This window comes from Hyla sarda, chromosome 1, assembly GCF_029499605.1.
Source record: "Hyla sarda isolate aHylSar1 chromosome 1, aHylSar1.hap1, whole genome shotgun sequence".
Lineage (NCBI taxonomy): Eukaryota > Metazoa > Chordata > Amphibia > Anura > Hylidae > Hyla > Hyla sarda.
In genome coordinates this window covers 10,876,023-10,893,775 of record NC_079189.1, presented here as the reverse complement: position 1 = coordinate 10,893,775, position 17,753 = coordinate 10,876,023, and the positions used below count along the sequence as shown (strand labels likewise).

Here is a 17,753-nt window from a genome sequence, read left to right as displayed (position 1 = left end):
GGACAGATCCCAGTGGATGTCACTCCTCCTGACACCCGCTGCGATTGTCCTTACGTGAATGTCGGGATCAGCTGTTCTCAGAGCTACAGAGCCGGGAGAACAGCTGACGCTGAGCCGTAGGTATACATCGTATATCTACTGCCCAGCAAGAACTTACAGTGAGCCTGCAATGTGTATACAGTATACACATTGCTGGCTCACTTAACCCCTTGCTGAGCTGTGGGCTATGCGCAAGCCCAGCAAGGAAAGGGTTAACTTACACTGCTGGACAGTGTAGGTTAACCCTTTGGGCGGTATACACTATATACAGCTATCTATAGATAGCTGTATACAGTGTATACAGAAGACGAAGTCCAGCTTACTTCCCTCGAGTCCCGGGCAGGTCCGTGTAGCTCCGCCGCCTAGTGATGACATCATTAGGGGCCGGAGCTACAGAAGGGAATAAGGCTAGTTAATCTGAAGCTCTATTCACATTGTCCGTTTTGTATAATGTGAACAGACCCTTCTGGCAGTGTCTACCCAGACAGGGAGACTCCAGCTGTTGCTAAACTACAACATGCTGGGAGTTGTAGTTTTGCACCAATTGGTGGCTCCCTGTTTGGGTAGACATTGCATCATGGGTGCTCTCCCCAGCGGACAGTGCCAAAAATGTCATAACCAATTTTTTGTGTTTTTTTTCTTCTCGTTTCAGATCCGTGTATGCAGAGGATTACTGCGGATTCGATGGATTACGGCAGATTATTATTTTTTTCGTTTAATAAAATGGTTAACGAGGGCTGTGGGGGAGTGTTTTTTTAAATAAAATAATTTTTCCAATGTGTTGTGTTTTTTTTTTATTGAATTTTCAGGGTTAGTAGTGGAAGCTGTCTTATTGACTGAATCCATTGCTAAGCCAGGGGCTGTCTGGGCATGCTGGGAGTTGTAGTTTAGCAACAGCTGGAATCTCCCTGTCTGGGTAGACATTGCATCATGGGTGCTCTCCCCAGCCGACAGCGCCAAAAATGTGATAACCATTTTTTTGTGTTTTTTTTTCTTCTCGTTTCAGATCTGTGAATGCACAGGATTACTGAGGATTCGATGGATTACGGCGGATTATTTTTATTTTTATTTTAATAAAATGGTTAACGAGGGCTGTGGGGGAGTGTTTTTTTAAATAAAATAATTTTTCCAATGTGTTGTGTTTTTTTTTTAAATTCAACTTTCAGGCTTAGTAGTGGAAGCTGGTCTTATTGACTGAATCCATTACTAAGCCAGGGCTTAGTGCTAGCCCCAAAAACAGCTAGCGCTAACCCACAATTATTACCCCTATACCCACTAGGGTGCCGGGAAGAGCCGGTACCAACAGGCCCGGAGCATCAAAAATGTTGCTCCTGGGCCTAGGCGGTAACAGGCTGGTGTTATTTAAGCTGGGGAGGGCCAGTAACAATGGTCCTCGCCCATCCTGGTAACGTCAGGCTGTTGCTGTTTGGTTGGTATTGTGCTGAGAATGAAAATACGGGGGAAAAATAAAAAATAAAAAAATAAAATAAAAAACGCATAGGGTTCCCTGTATTTTCATTCTCAGCACAATACCAACCAAACAGCAACAGCCTGACCATTGTTACTGGCTCTCCACAGCCTAAATAACGTCAGCCTGTTACTGCCTAGGCCCAGGAGCGCCATTTTTGATGCTCCGGGCCTGTTGGTACCGGCTCTTCCCGACACCCCTGTGGCGGTGGGTACCGGGGTAAAAATTGGGAGTTGTAGTTTAGCAACAGCTGGAGTCTCCCTGTCTGGGTAGACACTGCCAGAAGGGTCTGTTCACATTATACAAAACGGACAATGTGAACAGAGCTTCAGATTAACTAGCCATGCTCCCTTCTATAGCCCCGCCCCCTAATGATGTCATCACTAGGGGAGGAGCTACACGGACCTGCCCGGTACTTCAGGGAAGTAAGCGGACTTCGTCTTCTGTATACATTATATACAGCTATCTATAGATAGCTGTATATAGTGTAAACCGCCCAAAGGGTTAACCTACACTGTCCAGCAGTGTAAGTTAACTCTTTCCTTGCTGGGCTTGCGCATAGCACACAGCTCAGCAAGGGGTTAAGTGAGCCAGCAATGTGTATACTGTATATACATTGCAGGCTCACTGTAAGTTCTTGCTGGACAGTAGATATACGATGTATACCTAAGGCTCAGCGTCAGCTGTTCTCCCAGCTCTGTAGCCCTGAAAACAGCTGATCCCGACATTCACATCAGGAGGATCGCAGCGGGTGTCAGGAGAAGTGACATCCACTGGGATCTGTCCCTTACTGCAGGTACTAATACTCCCAACATGGAGCACACTCTGCTCCATGCTGGGAGCTGTAGTACCTGCATTAATAGACATATCGCAGAGAGTGTAACTTCTGACACCCGATGCGATCTGTCTATTAATGCAGGTACTACAGCTCCCAGCATGGAGCAGAGTGTACTCCATGTTGGGAGTAGTAGTACTTGTAGTAAAGGAAAGATCACTACGGGTATCACTCCTGACACCCGCGGTGATGCTCCTGTATAATGTATGGATGCGGCAGCCGCTCTCCTATGGTCCCCTGCACAGCCGTATATATACACATATGCCTATTTCTCACAGAGAGCTGTGATTGGCTGGAACCATCTGGCCAATCACAGCTCTGCGGGAAATATGAATATGTGTATATATATATATACGTGAGTGTATCGGACCATAGAAGAGCGGCCGCCGCATCTATACATTATACAGGAGGATCGCAAGGGACCCCGGTGATCTGTCAATTAGTACAGGTAACTACTACTCCCATCATGGAACAGTGTGTTCCATGCTTGGAGTAGTAGTACTACCTAAACATTTTTTTTTTTAAAGTGAAAAACTCGCACACAATACATTTTTATTATTGTCGGCTACATTTTTAGTGCTTTACCCGCTCACATAAATTGATCCCTGTTTAAAAATTAATAAACATTTCATAATAAAAAAGATACATTTCGTTAGATACAATTTTTTCCATCACTTCTGTATCTTTTTTATTATAATTTTTTTATGGTACCCTATGAAATTTTAATAAAAAAGGTATCTCCATCAATTTTTAGGATTTTCGCTAAAGTCCCAAAAATAATAAAAAGATTTACCGAATGTACCTGAATACCGAATGTATCCGAAAAATCAAACCGTTTCTGTATCCTTTTTACTATTTTTGTTATTAGAATGAATTCTTTACATTTGTCTACGGATAACGAATGCATTCGTTATTTACCACATGCATTCGGGGAAATAACGAATGTATTCGTTATTTTGCTATTCGTATTATCATTGCTATTCGGGAATGTTCAAAATATGTTTTCGTGCATTCGTATCGGTTTGAATGCCCGAAAACGGTAAAATTCGGTAAATTAGACATTCGTGCCGAACCGAATTGCAGATGTCTAACACTTACCTGATGGGAGAAGTATATGCGCATATCACCACAAAGGGGTACTGTTGATCATCTGGAGACAAACTGCTGAGCCCGAGATGGAATGGGAAAGAAGGAAACTTCTCCCATACAGGATCTGGAGAGTATAGCGGAAAAAAGGACCTTTTGTGGGGGTGTATAGCGGAAAAGCATGCCTTAGTATTTGCTTGAATTTACTGGAAGCAAGGACAGCGCCCGAAACATCCTTTTTCCCCCACTTAACTCTACAAATCAAGTTTGGCTGCCCAGAAGTCCAGCGGATCTTTAAGGTGTGTTGGCATGGGCATGTCAAGGTATGCCACCACCTGCTGGTTCAGGTCCTGCTCCAGGTCTACCTGCTGCTGATGAGTCGCTTCACTATGCGAGTAAAGAAAGGTACTCATCAGTGACTGTAGACTCAGGCTTCTGCTGATGGTGCTGGTACTGCTTCTGCCACCCCACCCCTCCCCAGCAGCCATGGCAGTGGAAGGTGGGCGGAGAGGGCCACACAAGTAAGAACTGCTAGTGGATGGGCAATGGCACCGATAGGCATCTGCCAACTGACTATGTAGGATCTCTGTTACGCCGAGCGCTCCGGGTTCCCGCTCCTCCCCGGAGCGCTCGCTACACTCTCGCTCCCGCAGCGCCCCGGTCAGATCCACTGACCGGGTGCGCTGCGATACCGCCTCCAGACGAGATGCGATTCGCGATGCGGGTGGCGCCCGCTCGCGATGCGCACCCCGGCTCCCGTACCTGACTCGCTCTCCGTCGGTCCTGTCCCGGTGCGCGCGGCCCCGCTCCCTAGGGCGCGCGCGCGCCGGGTCTCTAAGATTTAAAGGGCCACTGCGCCGCTGATTGGCGCAGTGGTTCTAATCAGTGTGTTCACCTGTGCACTCCCTATGTATACCTCACTTCCCCTGCACTCCCTCGCCGGATCTTGTTGCCATTGTGCCAGTGAAAGCGTTCCCTTGTTTGTTCCTAGCCTGTGTTCCAGACCTCCTGCCGTTGCCCCTGACTACGATCCTTGCTGCCTGCCCCGACCTTCTGCTACGTCCGACCTTGCTTCTGTCTACTCCCTTGTACCGCGCCTATCTTCAGCAGTCAGAGAGGTTGAGCCGTTGCTAGTGGATACGACCTGGTCACTACCGCCGCAGCAAGACCATCCCGCTTTGCGGCGGGCTCTGGTGAAAACCAGTAGTGACTTAGAACCGGTCCACTAGCACGGTCCTCGCCAATCCCTCTCTGGCACAGAGGATCCACCTCCTGCCAGCCGGCATCGTGACAGTAGATCCGGCCATGGATCCCGCTGAAGTTCCTCTGCCAGTTGTCGCCGACCTCACCACGGTGGTCGCCCAGCAGTCACAACAGATAGCGCAACAAGGCCACCAGCTGTCTCAACTGACCGTGATGCTACAGCAGCTACTACCACAGCTTCAGCAATCATCTCCTCCGCCAGCTCCTGCACCTCCTCCGCAGCGAGTGGCCGCCTCAGGCCTACGACTATCCTTGCCGGATAAATTTGATGGGGACTCTAAGTTTTGCCGTGGCTTTCTTTCACAATGTTCCCTGCACTTGGAGATGATGTCGGACCAGTTTCCTACTGAAAGGTCTAAGGTGGCTTTCGTAGTCAGCCTTCTGTCTGGAAAAGCTCTGTCATGGGCCACACCGCTCTGGGACCGCAATGACCCCGTCACTGCCTCTGTACACTCCTTCTTCTCGGAAATTCGAAGTGTCTTTGAGGAACCTGCCCGAGCCTCTTCTGCTGAGACTGCCCTGCTGAACCTGGTCCAGGGTAATTCTTCCGTTGGCGAGTACGCCGTGCAATTCCGTACTCTTGCTTCAGAACTTTCCTGGAATAATGAGGCCCTCTGCGCGACCTTTAAAAAAGGCCTATCCAGCAACATTAAAGATGTTCTGGCCGCACGAGAAATTCCTGCTAACCTACATGAACTCATTCATCTAGCCACTCGCATTGACATGCGTTTTTCCGAAAGGCGTCAGGAGCTCCGCCAGGATATGGACTTTGTTCGCACGAGGCGTTTTTTCTTCCCGGCTCCTCTCTCCTCTGGTCCTCTGCAATCCGTTCCTGTGCCTTCCGCCGTGGAGGCTATGCAAGTTGACCGGTCTCGCCTGACACCTCAAGAGAGGACACGACGCCGCATGGAGAATCTCTGCCTGTACTGTGCCGGTACCGAACACTTCCTGAAGGATTGTCCTATCCGTCCTCCCCGCCTGGAAAGACGTACGCTGACTCCGCACAAAGGTGAAACAGTCCTTGATGTCAACTCTGCTTCTCCACGTCTTACTGTGCCTGTGCGGATATCTGCCTCTACCTTCTCCTTCTCCACTAAGGCCTTCTTGGACTCCGGATCTGCAGGAAACTTTATTTTGGCCTCTCTCATCAACAGGTTCAACATCCCAGTGACCAGTCTCGCCAGACCTCTCTATATCAATTGCGTTAACAATGAAAGATTGGACTGTGCCGTGCGTTACCGCACGGAACCCCTCCTAATGTGCATCGGACCTCACCACGAAAAAATTGAGTTTTTGGTCCTCTCCAATTGCACTTCCGAAATTCTCCTTGGACTACCCTGGCTTCAACACCATTCCCCAACCCTGGATTGGTCCACAGGGGAGATCAAGAGTTGGGGTCCCTCTTGTTTCAAGGACTGCCTTAAACCGGTTACCAGTACTCCTTGCCGTGACCCTGTGGTTCCCCCTGTAACCGGTCTCCCTAAGGCCTATATGGACTTTGCGGATGTTTTTTGCAAAAAACAAGCTGAGACTCTACCTCCTCACAGGCCTTATGACTGTCCTATTGATCTCCTCCCGGGCACTACTCCACCCCGGGGCAGAATTTATCCTCTCTCTGCCCCAGAGACTCTTGCTATGTCTGAGTACATCCAGGAAAATTTAAAAAAGAGCTTTATCCGCAAATCCTCCTCTCCTGCCGGAGCCGGATTTTTCTTTGTGTCCAAAAAAGATGGCTCCCTACGTCCTTGCATTGACTACCGCGGTCTTAATAAAATCACGGTAAAGAACCGCTACCCTCTACCTCTCATCTCTGAACTCTTTGATCGCCTCCAAGGTGCCCACATCTTTACCAAACTGGACTTAAGAGGTGCTTATAATCTCATCCGCATCAGAGAGGGGGATGAATGGAAAACGGCATTTAACACTAGAGATGGACACTTTGAGTATCTGGTCATGCCCTTTGGCCTGTGCAACGCCCCTGCCGTCTTCCAAGACTTTGTTAATGAAATTTTTCGTGATCTCTTATATTCCTGTGTTGTTGTGTATCTGGACGATATCCTGATTTTTTCTGCCAACCTAGAAGAACACCGCCAGCATGTCCGCATGGTTCTTCAGAGACTTCGTGACAATCAACTTTATGCCAAAATGGAGAAATGTCTGTTTGAATGTCAATCTCTTCCTTTCCTAGGATACTTGGTCTCTGGCCAGGGACTACAAATGGATCCAGACAAACTCTCTGCCGTCTTAGATTGGCCACGCCCCTCCGGACTCCGTGCTATCCAACGTTTTTTGGGGTTCGCCAATTATTACAGACAATTTATTCCACATTTTTCCACCATTGTGGCTCCTATCGTGGCTTTAACCAAAAAGAATGCCAATCCTAAGTCATGGCCTCCTCAAGCGGAAGACGCCTTTAAACTGCTCAAGTCTGCCTTTTCTTCAGCTCCTGTGCTCTCCAGACCTGACCCATCTAAACCCTTCCTATTGGAGGTTGATGCCTCCTCAGTAGGAGCTGGAGCGGTCCTTCTACAAAAAAATTCTTCCGGGCATGCTGTTACTTGTGGTTTTTTTTCTAAGACCTTCTCTCCGGCGGAGAGGAACTACTCCATCGGGGATCGAGAGCTACTAGCCATTAAATTAGCACTTGAGGAATGGAGGCATCTGCTGGAGGGATCAAGATTTCCAGTTATTATTTACACCGATCACAAGAACCTCTCCTATCTCCAGTCTGCCCAACGGCTGAATCCTCGCCAGGCCAGGTGGTCTCTGTTCTTTGCCCGATTTAATTTTGAAATTCACTTTCGGCCTGCCGATAAGAACATTAGGGCCGATGCTCTCTCTCGTTCCTCGGATGCCTCGGAAGTAGAGCTCTCTCCGCAACACATCATTCCTCCTGACTGCCTGATCTCCACTTCTCCAGCCTCCATCAGGCAAACTCCTCCAGGGAAGACCTTCGTCTCCCCACGCCAACACCTCGTAATCCTCAAATGGGGTCACTCCTCCCATCTCGCAGGTCATGCGGGCATCAAGAAATCCGTGCAACTCATCTCTCGTTTCTATTGGTGGCCGACTCTGGAGACGGATGTTGTGGATTTTGTGCGAGCCTGCACTGTCTGTGCCCGGGATAAGACTCCTCGCCAGAAGCCCGCTGGTCTTCTTCATCCTCTGCCTGTTCCCGAACAGCCTTGGTCTCTGATTGGTATGGACTTTATTACAGACTTACCCTCATCCCGTGGCAACACTGTTGTTTGGGTGGTCGTTGATCGATTCTCCAAGATGGCACATTTCATCCCTCTTCCTGGTCTTCCTTCTGCGCCTCAGTTGGCAAAACAATTTTTTGTACACATTTTTCGTCTTCACGGGTTGCCCACGCAGATCGTCTCGGATAGAGGCGTCCAATTCGTGTCTAAATTCTGGAGGGCTCTCTGTAAACAACTCAAGATTAAATTAAACTTTTCTTCTGCTTATCATCCTCAATCCAATGGGCAAGTAGAAAGAATTAACCAGGTCCTGGGTGATTATTTACGGCATTTTGTTTCCTCCCGCCAGGATGACTGGGCAGATCTTCTACCATGGGCCGAATTCTCGTATAACTTCAGAGTTTCTGAATCTTCTTCCAAATCCCCATTTTTCGTGGTGTACGGCCGTCACCCTCTTCCCCCCCTCCCTACTCCCTTGCCCTCTGGTGTACCCGCTGTGGATGAAATATCTCGTGATCTTTCCACCATATGGAAAGAGACCCAAAATTCTCTCTTACAGGCTTCATCACGCATGAAGAAGTTTGCTGATAAGAAAAGAAGAGCTCCCCCCATTTTTTCTCCCGGAGACAAGGTATGGCTCTCCGCTAAATATGTCCGCTTCCGTGTTCCCAGCTACAAATTGGGACCACGCTATCTTGGTCCTTTCAAAATTTTGTGCCAGATTAATCCTGTCTCTTATAAACTTCTTCTCCCTCCTTCTCTTCGTATTCCTAATGCCTTTCACGTTTCTCTTCTTAAACCACTCATCATCAACCGTTTCTCTCCTAAACTTATCTCTCCCACTCCTGTCTCCGGTTCTTCAGACATCTTTCCTGTAAAGGAGATACTGGCCTCCAAAAAGGTCAGAGGAAAAACCTTCTTTTTGGTTGACTGGGAGGGCTGTGGTCCTGAAGAGAGATCCTGGGAACCTGAGGACAATATCCTAGATAAAAATCTGGTCCTCAGGTTCTCAGGCTCCAAGAAGAGGGGGAGACCCAAGGGGGGGGGGTACTGTTACGCCGAGCGCTCCGGGTTCCCGCTCCTCCCCGGAGCGCTCGCTACACTCTCGCTCCCGCAGCGCCCCGGTCAGATCCACTGACCGGGTGCGCTGCGATACCGCCTCCAGCCGGGATGCGATTCGCGATGCGGGTGGCGCCCGCTCGCGATGCGCACCCCGGCTCCCGTACCTGACTCTCTTTCGGTCGGTCCTGTCCCGGCGCGCGCGGCCCCGCTCCCTAGGGCGCGCGCGCGCCGGGTCTCTGCGATTTAAAGGGCCACTGCGCCGCTGATTGGCGCAGTGGTTCTAATCAGTGTGTTCACCTGTGCACTCCCTATGTATACCTCACTTCCCCTGCACTCCCTCGCCGGATCTTGTTGCCATTGTGCCAGTGAAAGCGTTCCCTTGTTTGTTCCTAGCCTGTGTTCCAGACCTCCTGCCGTTGCCCCTGACTACGATCCTTGCTGCCTGCCCCGACCTTCTGCTACGTCCGACCTTGCTTCTGTCTACTCCCTTGTACCGCGCCTATCTTCAGCAGTCAGAGAGGTTGAGCCGTTGCTAGTGGATACGACCTGGTCACTACCGCCGCAGCAAGACCATCCCGCTTTGCGGCGGGCTCTGGTGAAAACCAGTAGTGACTTAGAACCGGTCCACTAGCACGGTCCTCGCCAATCCCTCTCTGGCACAGAGGATCCACCTCCTGCCAGCCGGCATCGTGACAATCTCCTTGTAGTAAGTCGGTTTGTCCTCCCTCTCAATGGGTGTAAAAAAGGCACGCGTTTTGTGCTGGTAGCGAGGGTCCAATAAGGTGGAGACCCAGAAGTCATCCTGCTGCCGAATGGTGACAATTCATCTGTCACTATGCAACCAAGTGAGCATGCATCGTGCCATTTGTGCAAGTGACTCAGAGAGACGCCCTGCCTCCATCTCCACTGCATACTGCTACAGTGTGCCTGGCTCCTCTGTCTCGCCTTCCTCATAACCCTCTAGCTACCCTAGTTCATCATGCTCCTCCTCTCCTGTCAGATGACTAGAAACACAGTCCATCTCATCAAAACCTAAACTGTGCTCCACTTTGCCGCTCATCCTCCTCCTCCAGTTCAGCCCCCACAGGGATCATGTGGCCGTGAGATGTAGGCTCAACGTCTTCATTGCCCTGACCAGCCATAGTTTCCAACACTTGTTCTATGAAATGAAGCAGTGAAATGACATCATTCATCCCGTAATAATGGAGACTTACCTATAATGTGACTTCCTCAAAGTACCTGAGCAAATGGCAGGTGTCACGTATGAGCTGCCACTGGTTCACATTGAAGTTACACACGAGATTACCCCTATCCGCTTGGATCATCAAGAAATTGGTGATGGCTTTTCTCTGTTCGTACAGTCAGTCCATCATATGCAGGATGGAATTCCAACGTGTGGCAACGTCACAAATCGGACTATGTTGGGGGATACCGTTCTCACGCTGCGCCTCAAGGAGGGTGTGCTTTGCAGTGTACGAGAGGCTGAAGTGCTTGCAAAGTTTCCTTTCCATTCTTAGGATGTCTTGAAAATGGGGGGGAACATTTCAGGAACTGCTTTACAACCAGATTTAACACTTTGGCCATGCAGGGCGCATGGGTCACCCTTCCTTGTCGCAGCGCGGCCACGATGTTCTTCCCGTTGTCAGTCACCATGGTTCCTATTTCCAGTTTGTGTGGTGTAAGCCATGCTCCGATTTCTTTATGAATGACTTTTAGCAGTTCATCCCCTGTGTTATTCTTTTGCCAAGGCAAACCATGCGAAGAACAGCCTGACACCGCCGTGCCCTGCACACATGGTATGCTGAAGGGCCACTTAGTCCGGGCAGTGGGGGCTGAGGACATGGTGGAGGATGAGGAGTTGCACACTGTCACAGGACCAACGGGCTGACAGCGTGGAGGAGAAAGCGGCGTGACCTGTCCAAGTTGGGGTTGTGGCTGTGCAGGAACCAAATTCACCCAGTGACCGTAAAGGACATGTATTGTCCCTGACCCCAGTTTCAGCTCCAGACATCGTCGTTGCCATGCACTTTGGTACACACCGACAGGCTCAAGGACTGGTCCACCTTCTCTTCCACAAAATTGTGCAGGGCTGGTACTGCCTTCTTCGCAAAGAAATTACGGCTTGGTACCACTTGAACAGGGAGGCACTGCAGCACCAGCAGCTTAGACAGGAGCACATTCAGCTTCTGCGCCGTTGGATGAGTGGGCGCATACTGTTGTCTCTTGGACATCACTTCGCGGATGGATTGTTGGCAGAATGGCTGACTAAAAGTGGGAGAAGCAGGAGCATCTGGAGCGACAGAAGGAGGGTATGACACACAGCTCCCTTCGGCTGAGGTGGTGGAGCCTTCGCTTGCTGAAGGAGGGAACAGCTGGCCACTGGGTGATGCAGCAGGCTGGACCACTACATCGGAGCCACGGTTCTCCCAGGCCACTTTATGGTGGCGAAGCATGTGTTGATGCAAGGCTGTGGTGCCAACATTGGGACCCTGGCCACTGGTCAATCAATGCTGCATCCTGCATGTGATTCAGGGTCATCATGTCCACCTCGCTTCCCGCCTTGCCTTCCTGCCTTCCCAGCATCCCCTGCCCCATGTACTGACATGTGGATCCGCCATTTTAGGTGTCCCAGACCCTAGAACACTGTTAAATGGAGTTTAATTAACCAATTTGTGTGATAGAATCACGGCGATATTCGTATTTTTTACAAATCAAATAAATCCTGAAATGTTGTGATTTTATGGTCTACTTCGATTCCCTTGCTCTAAACCTTTATCTTCACCCACACAAATACATTAAAACCCTGTACAGCTTTCTAGCTACTTCACTTTGACCTGCTCACCCTGTGTCATAACTTCTATTTTCATAGCACCCATTATGAATTTATCATGGGTCATTGTGATCTCTTATGATCGGGCTATACAGGTCTACCAGGAAAATGATTCCTATCTTACAAAATTGTGAGACAGATGACAACTTGACACCAGTTTCCATTTTTTTTAAATTCATTACTTATTGCCTGATGATAGTGAAGAACAATGATACAAGTGGATGTTACATAATAATGAATCAGTTTAAGTATATTGAGAGAATACCGCATTTTTTGCCATATAAGATGCACTTTTTCATCCTCAAAACTGGGGGGGAAAAGTTGGTGCGTCTTATAAGGCGAATACACACCTATCCCGACGGTCCCTGCGGTCATCAATGGCCGGGACCCGCGGCTAATACAGGACATCACCGATTGCGGTGATGCCCTGCATTAACCCTTCAGACACGGTGATCAAAGCTGACCGAAGCAAAAATAACACTAATCCGGCTGTTCAGTCGGGCTGTTCGGGACTGCCGCGGTGAAATTGCGGCATCCCAAACAGCTTACAGGACACCGGGAGGGACCTTACCTGCCTCCTTGGTGCCTGATCCGTCCCGGGATCCCCTGCATGGCCAGCGCTCTCCTTCATCGTCATGCGTAGCGACGTCATGGTGGTGACGGAGAGCGAGGATGCCCGGGCAGCAGAGACGTTCCGGATCGACGGGGACGCCCCAGGGACGCGGTGACAGTGATGGAGGGCGACATCCAGGGCATCGGTGACGAGCAGTTACGGGTCCAGAGCGGCGGGGACATGTGAGTACTACCTCTAGATTTTTATCCTATAAAATTAGGTGCGTCTTATATGACGAAAAATACGGTACTTACTTTATGTTGGAATTTGATTGTTTTCAATTGTTTTTCTCCCGTTATGTGTGAGAAGGTAAAAAGATCATGAAGAGCCTGCGCCATACTCATGACTGACACATACACTTTGTAGGTTCCTGAATCTCTAGAATAATTTATTAGCTGTCCATACGTCTCTTTTCCAGTACAATTATGAAGGGAGAAACCAGCAAATGCTGAAAATAATTTATTTTTCTTATTATCTCCTGAAAGGCACCAATGTAAATAAATCCAGATGTCCTCTAGTAATTTATCATCTGGTCGTTTGGATGGATGAAAAGTAGATAAATGTTCCTGTAATCCAGCGATGTAACGTATTGGAGGAGAAAACACCAAACTACGATCCAGTCTATCATCCATATAGTGGTGTATGAGTTCTGTGGCAATTGACCATGAGGCTGGAAGGATAATTGTTCTTTCCCTCAGAATAGATGTTATGGAACCAAGTGACTTTATAAAATGTATTCCTAATGTTCCACAGAAAATAACAATCTCAGAAGATGAGGATTTCAGATCTCGGAAATATGTTTTATAAAATACTGTTAGAGAAATTCTAAGGGTAAATTCAGGGCAAATTCCATATTTACTGAGTGTTTGGGTCAGATGTGCGGCTTCGCGTTGTCCTTGGTCATCATCTGAGGTTATGATCCCGACCCAGTTCCATCCAAAACTCTTAGCTAACTTTGCAATCGCTACATGTTGCATCTCATAGTCCTGGACGGTTCGAAAAAAGTTTGGATACAGCTTTCTGTTGCTCAGAAGTGGATCTCGTGATCCATAACTGATCTACAAGCATTAAAATAAAAACATTAATTAAATTAATTTTCCAGGAATAGAAAAACAGAGGTAATTTCTTTCAAAAATTGCTCCCTGTTTGTCTCCAGGTTGGGTTTGGTATTACAACTTGGTTTCATTCACTTCAATAGATTAGCTACAGAACCACACCCAACCTGGAGACAGACAGGGAGCAGTTTTTGAAAGAAAATAACTCTGTTTTTCTATTCCTGTACAACCCCTTTAATATATAGAGGTCAAGTCCTGGGGAAAAAAAAGTGTGGGGACTGGTCTTGTTAACGCAAACAGTGTTCTGCTGTGTGCAGGAACTCTGTTCTTATGCGTTCCTGCAGGACTTAAGCCCTGTGTTAGTGTGTGTGTATATATATAATATATATATATATATATATATATATATATGTTTGTGGCATCTCATCTCCTTAGACATATCTTGGGCTCAGTTCACATCAGTATTTGAGCCATATGTTTAGCATGTACATTAAGAAAGCTCCAGACTAGAGATAAGTAAACTTTTCTAGAGTGACCTGGCATTTTTACAAATAAAAAGCCCAAAAATGATGCCTATTTTAAAATTATCTGGTTGTGTAGACCTGACAGAAGTAGTAGGGGTGATGGTAGATAGAAGTAGCTTCTCTAGTAGCAGTTCAGTGTAAAACAAAGACAGGAGAGAGGATCTGTGCTTACATAAGCCCGGTAGTTGAGGGTAGAAGCAAGGGTGTTGGACTGGTGTTAGTAGTAGTGAGTGGACAGCAGGAATAGCCAATTTAAAGCAGCAATGGCATATGTAACCAGTGGCATCAGGGACCTGGGTATATTTACGTCCGTGGCCGGCTCCCGCAATGTAACGCCCACTCACGCGATGACCATGTGTCATATCGGGTCGCTCCCAGCATGTAACTGAAGCCGGGACCCAAAGATAATAGCGCACGGCAGCGATCGTGGTGCCGTGCGCTATTAACCTTTTAGATGCGGTGTTCAAAGTTGAACACTGCATCTAAAACAAAAGGAGAACCTTCCTGGCTGCTCAGTGGGGCTAATCGGGACCACTGCAGTGACAATGCGGTGTCCCGATCAGCTACAACGCGAGCGGAGGGTCACTCATCTTCCTCCGATCGGCGATTGATTGCTTAAAGTCTGAGATTCAGGCTTGAGCAATCGACTGCCGATAACACTGATCAATGCAAAGCTATGGATTTGCAGTGAACAGTGCTGGCAACCAGTCTATGCAATGTTACAGCCCCCTATGGGGGCTATAACATTGCAAAAAAAAGTATTAAAAAAGTCAATAAATGGGATTTAACCCCTTCCCAAATCACCCCACTTTTCTCATTAAAAAAACATGTAACTAAAAATAAATATAAACATATGGGGTATTGCCGCATGCGAAAATGTCCGAACTATATAAAAATATCATTAATTAAACATCAGGGTCAATGGCATACGCGCAAAAAAATTCCAAAGTCCAAAATTGCGTATTTTGGGTCACTATTTCATAAAAAAATGAATACAAAGCGATCAAAAAGTCCCATCAATACAAAAATGGTATCGCTAATAACTTCAGATCACAAGGTATCATTTTAACCATATGGACCTACAGAATAAAGAGAAGGTGTCATTTTTACCGAAAAAGCCCCCAAAATTTACAAAATGGCGTTTTTTCTTCAATTTTATTGCACAATAATTTTTTTTCCCGTTTTGCCGTAGATTTTTGGGTAAAATGACTGATGTCACTGCAAAGAAGAATTGGTGGCGCAAAGAATAAGCCATCATATGGATTTTTAGGTGCAAAAATTGAAAGGGTTATGATTTTTAAAAGGTGAGGAGGAAAAAACGAAAGTGCAAAAACTGAAAAACCCCTGCTTTCTTAAGGGGTTAAAATCCTCACTGATCCACACCTGATTCCTTTTAACAAATATTGTTTTCATGTTTTGTGCAGAAAAGTTTAGGGGTGACAAGGCCATTTTCCCTGCTGAATACTCCCTGGTGTTACACTGGAGGGTGGAAAAGACTGAACACTTATGGCAAACTGGGCAGGTTCTGGCCAATGGTCTAATCTGGTGACTCAGAAGTCCATAGGGTCTGGGCTGATGGCATTTGCAAGAGAAATGGCACAGCTTAGGTATGAATCAACCTAGTTGTTTAGGTGATGACAGACATGTCTTGGTGACAATTTATGCCAGGTTGGCATTCTGGATGTAAAAATGTTGTCATAATGTATACCAATGAAAACTTACTGCTGCTCCAATTGCTCCTACCTCTAAGGCTGCATTCACATCTCGTTTTTACATTACAGGTGCCGGATACATTAAAGTGAATGGAGTTAAGCGCTGGTCCTGCTGGGGTATGGGAGAGCCCGATTTGCCCCTCCCCCAGCCGGACCAGCGCTGAACTCCATTAACTTTAATGAGCCGACCGGAGTCAACTGGTGACTCCGGTCGGCTAATTTTTAACCCGTATCCAGTTTTGTGACCGAACCTAAAACCTTAGTATACCGCATACGGGTCATAAATGAGCCGTCCAGAGTCACCGTTTGACTCCGGTCGGCTCAATAAAGTTAATGGAGTTCAGCGCTGGTCCGGCTGGGGTACGGGAGAGCCCGGTTTGCCCCTCCCCCAGCCGGATTCCAATGTGGCCCTGTGTTGTTCATGTGGTTATATAGAACCATATTTTCTAAACTTTTGCCCAAACTTTCTGCTTGCAGATCCAGCATTGTGCCTGGTTTTCTTCCTCTGGGAAGGCACAAAAGAATTTTTACATGACAAAGAAATGTAAAGAGACTTTTTTCAGGCTTTTGAGATATTGTTCTGGCCATACTGGGAGCTATAGTTTCACACGATACAAGCTATGAGTTTCACACAGCAGGGGTTACACTGACTTCATACTAGATCTTTACTCAGTTGAATTCTGGTACCTTGTTTACTGATTGTGCTTGGTTGTTGTACTGTGTATGCGTTCTCAGTTTAGTTTTGTTAGTACTCCGTTTAGAGGAGACATTACCTGTGAGTCACTCGATGGCACTGCACTGTACAAGTTGAATGTTTGCACTAAAGTCCATATGCCTTTAGCTATGCCCCTGACTCCATACAACGTCTTGTTGGCCTGCCAGAAGTAAAACCGGCAGCAGACAGCAAGAAATCGTGCTTCCCACATTGCTCAGTATACTATGCAACATGCATAGCAAAATTTTATAATAAAACTCCATCACTGATGTCATGGCTCCATCAGATGTCTTGCTGGCCTACAACGGTCAGTGCCCTGCATTACTTGTGAAGGGAGGGGGGGAGGGGGGTGACACCAACCATAATGACACTACTGTGTACAGTTAGCACTGCAAATGTTGTACCAAAACATAATTAGTATTGTTTTTTAAATACAAAATGCATAAAAAGTTGTTGTACATTTTCCCACATATTTGACTGATGTAATTTAACAAGCAAAGAAGGGGGATATATTACATTTAAGAGGAAACACTGTGTACATGCAATAGTTAAAGCACAAGGGGAAGCTGCCCAGAACTTCTTTATGTGTGGTTAGACATGAGAGAAAATCCTTGATTCACCTTTCACAAACTGTATGGACACTCTGTGTACACGAACTTGTCCCTTCACCATCAGACATGGGGTTCATGGGCAGAGATCCCAACAAAGGAGTCCTCTGTAAGTACACCATCAGAGGCTGCCTTCTCTTCCTTCACTAGCCCTGAGCTGGAGATACTCCTGTCCGCCCTGCAGAGTGCACGCCCGCGCTCCACAAAATTGCCCCAATGGGTCTTCGGAGATGAACCTGATTTAATCAAGTACATGCATGAGGTTCTCCACCCACAGCCTGGGAAGCCACTCCCAACAATTCCAACTGAGCAAATTGAAAGGGCCCGTCAGGAGGCTGAATTAGCCGACCAGATGGAAAAGTTAAAGGCCCGGCTCAGAGAACTTTATGCCACCAAGCATGTTCATCTGCCTCATGAGGAGAGCATCCGTTACCAGGAGAACACCAAAGAAATACGCAAGTGGGATCTTGCCCGAGAAGGGGAGAAGCCCTTGGAACGTCGCAGAGCAACAGTGGCCAAGTTCGACAAGGTCAGAGGTTACAGTACCCTCATGGATTGCCACACCGGTCACACCCTCCTCGTAAACCGTCGAGCTGTCCAGAGGCCATATCTGCACAAGAAGTTCCACTCCCTGGAGGTGGGTGAGATAGTGGAGTACACCCCCGTCAAGGGCCTGCGAGGAGAGTAGGCTGCCGCAGTTACCCGGCCAGCAGCTCCAACCCAGCTTCCTTTCAAGTACTTCC

The 17,753-nt window shown here is 47.7% G+C and overlaps 1 protein-coding gene across 1 annotated transcript in view; it reads right to left on the bottom strand.

The window, feature by feature from the left end:
• Positions 1-16,613, bottom strand: part of LOC130362054 (vomeronasal type-2 receptor 116-like) — an 80,826-nt gene extending 64,213 nt beyond the window's left edge. The window contains exons 1-2 of the mRNA XM_056568812.1: positions 16,461-16,613; positions 12,651-13,454 (exon numbers count right to left, since the gene is read on the bottom strand). Coding sequence (XP_056424787.1) covers positions 12,651-13,454; positions 16,461-16,613 — 957 coding nt within the window. The remainder of the gene's footprint in view (positions 1-12,650; positions 13,455-16,460) is intronic.
• Positions 16,614-17,753: the final 1,140 nt, after the last annotated feature.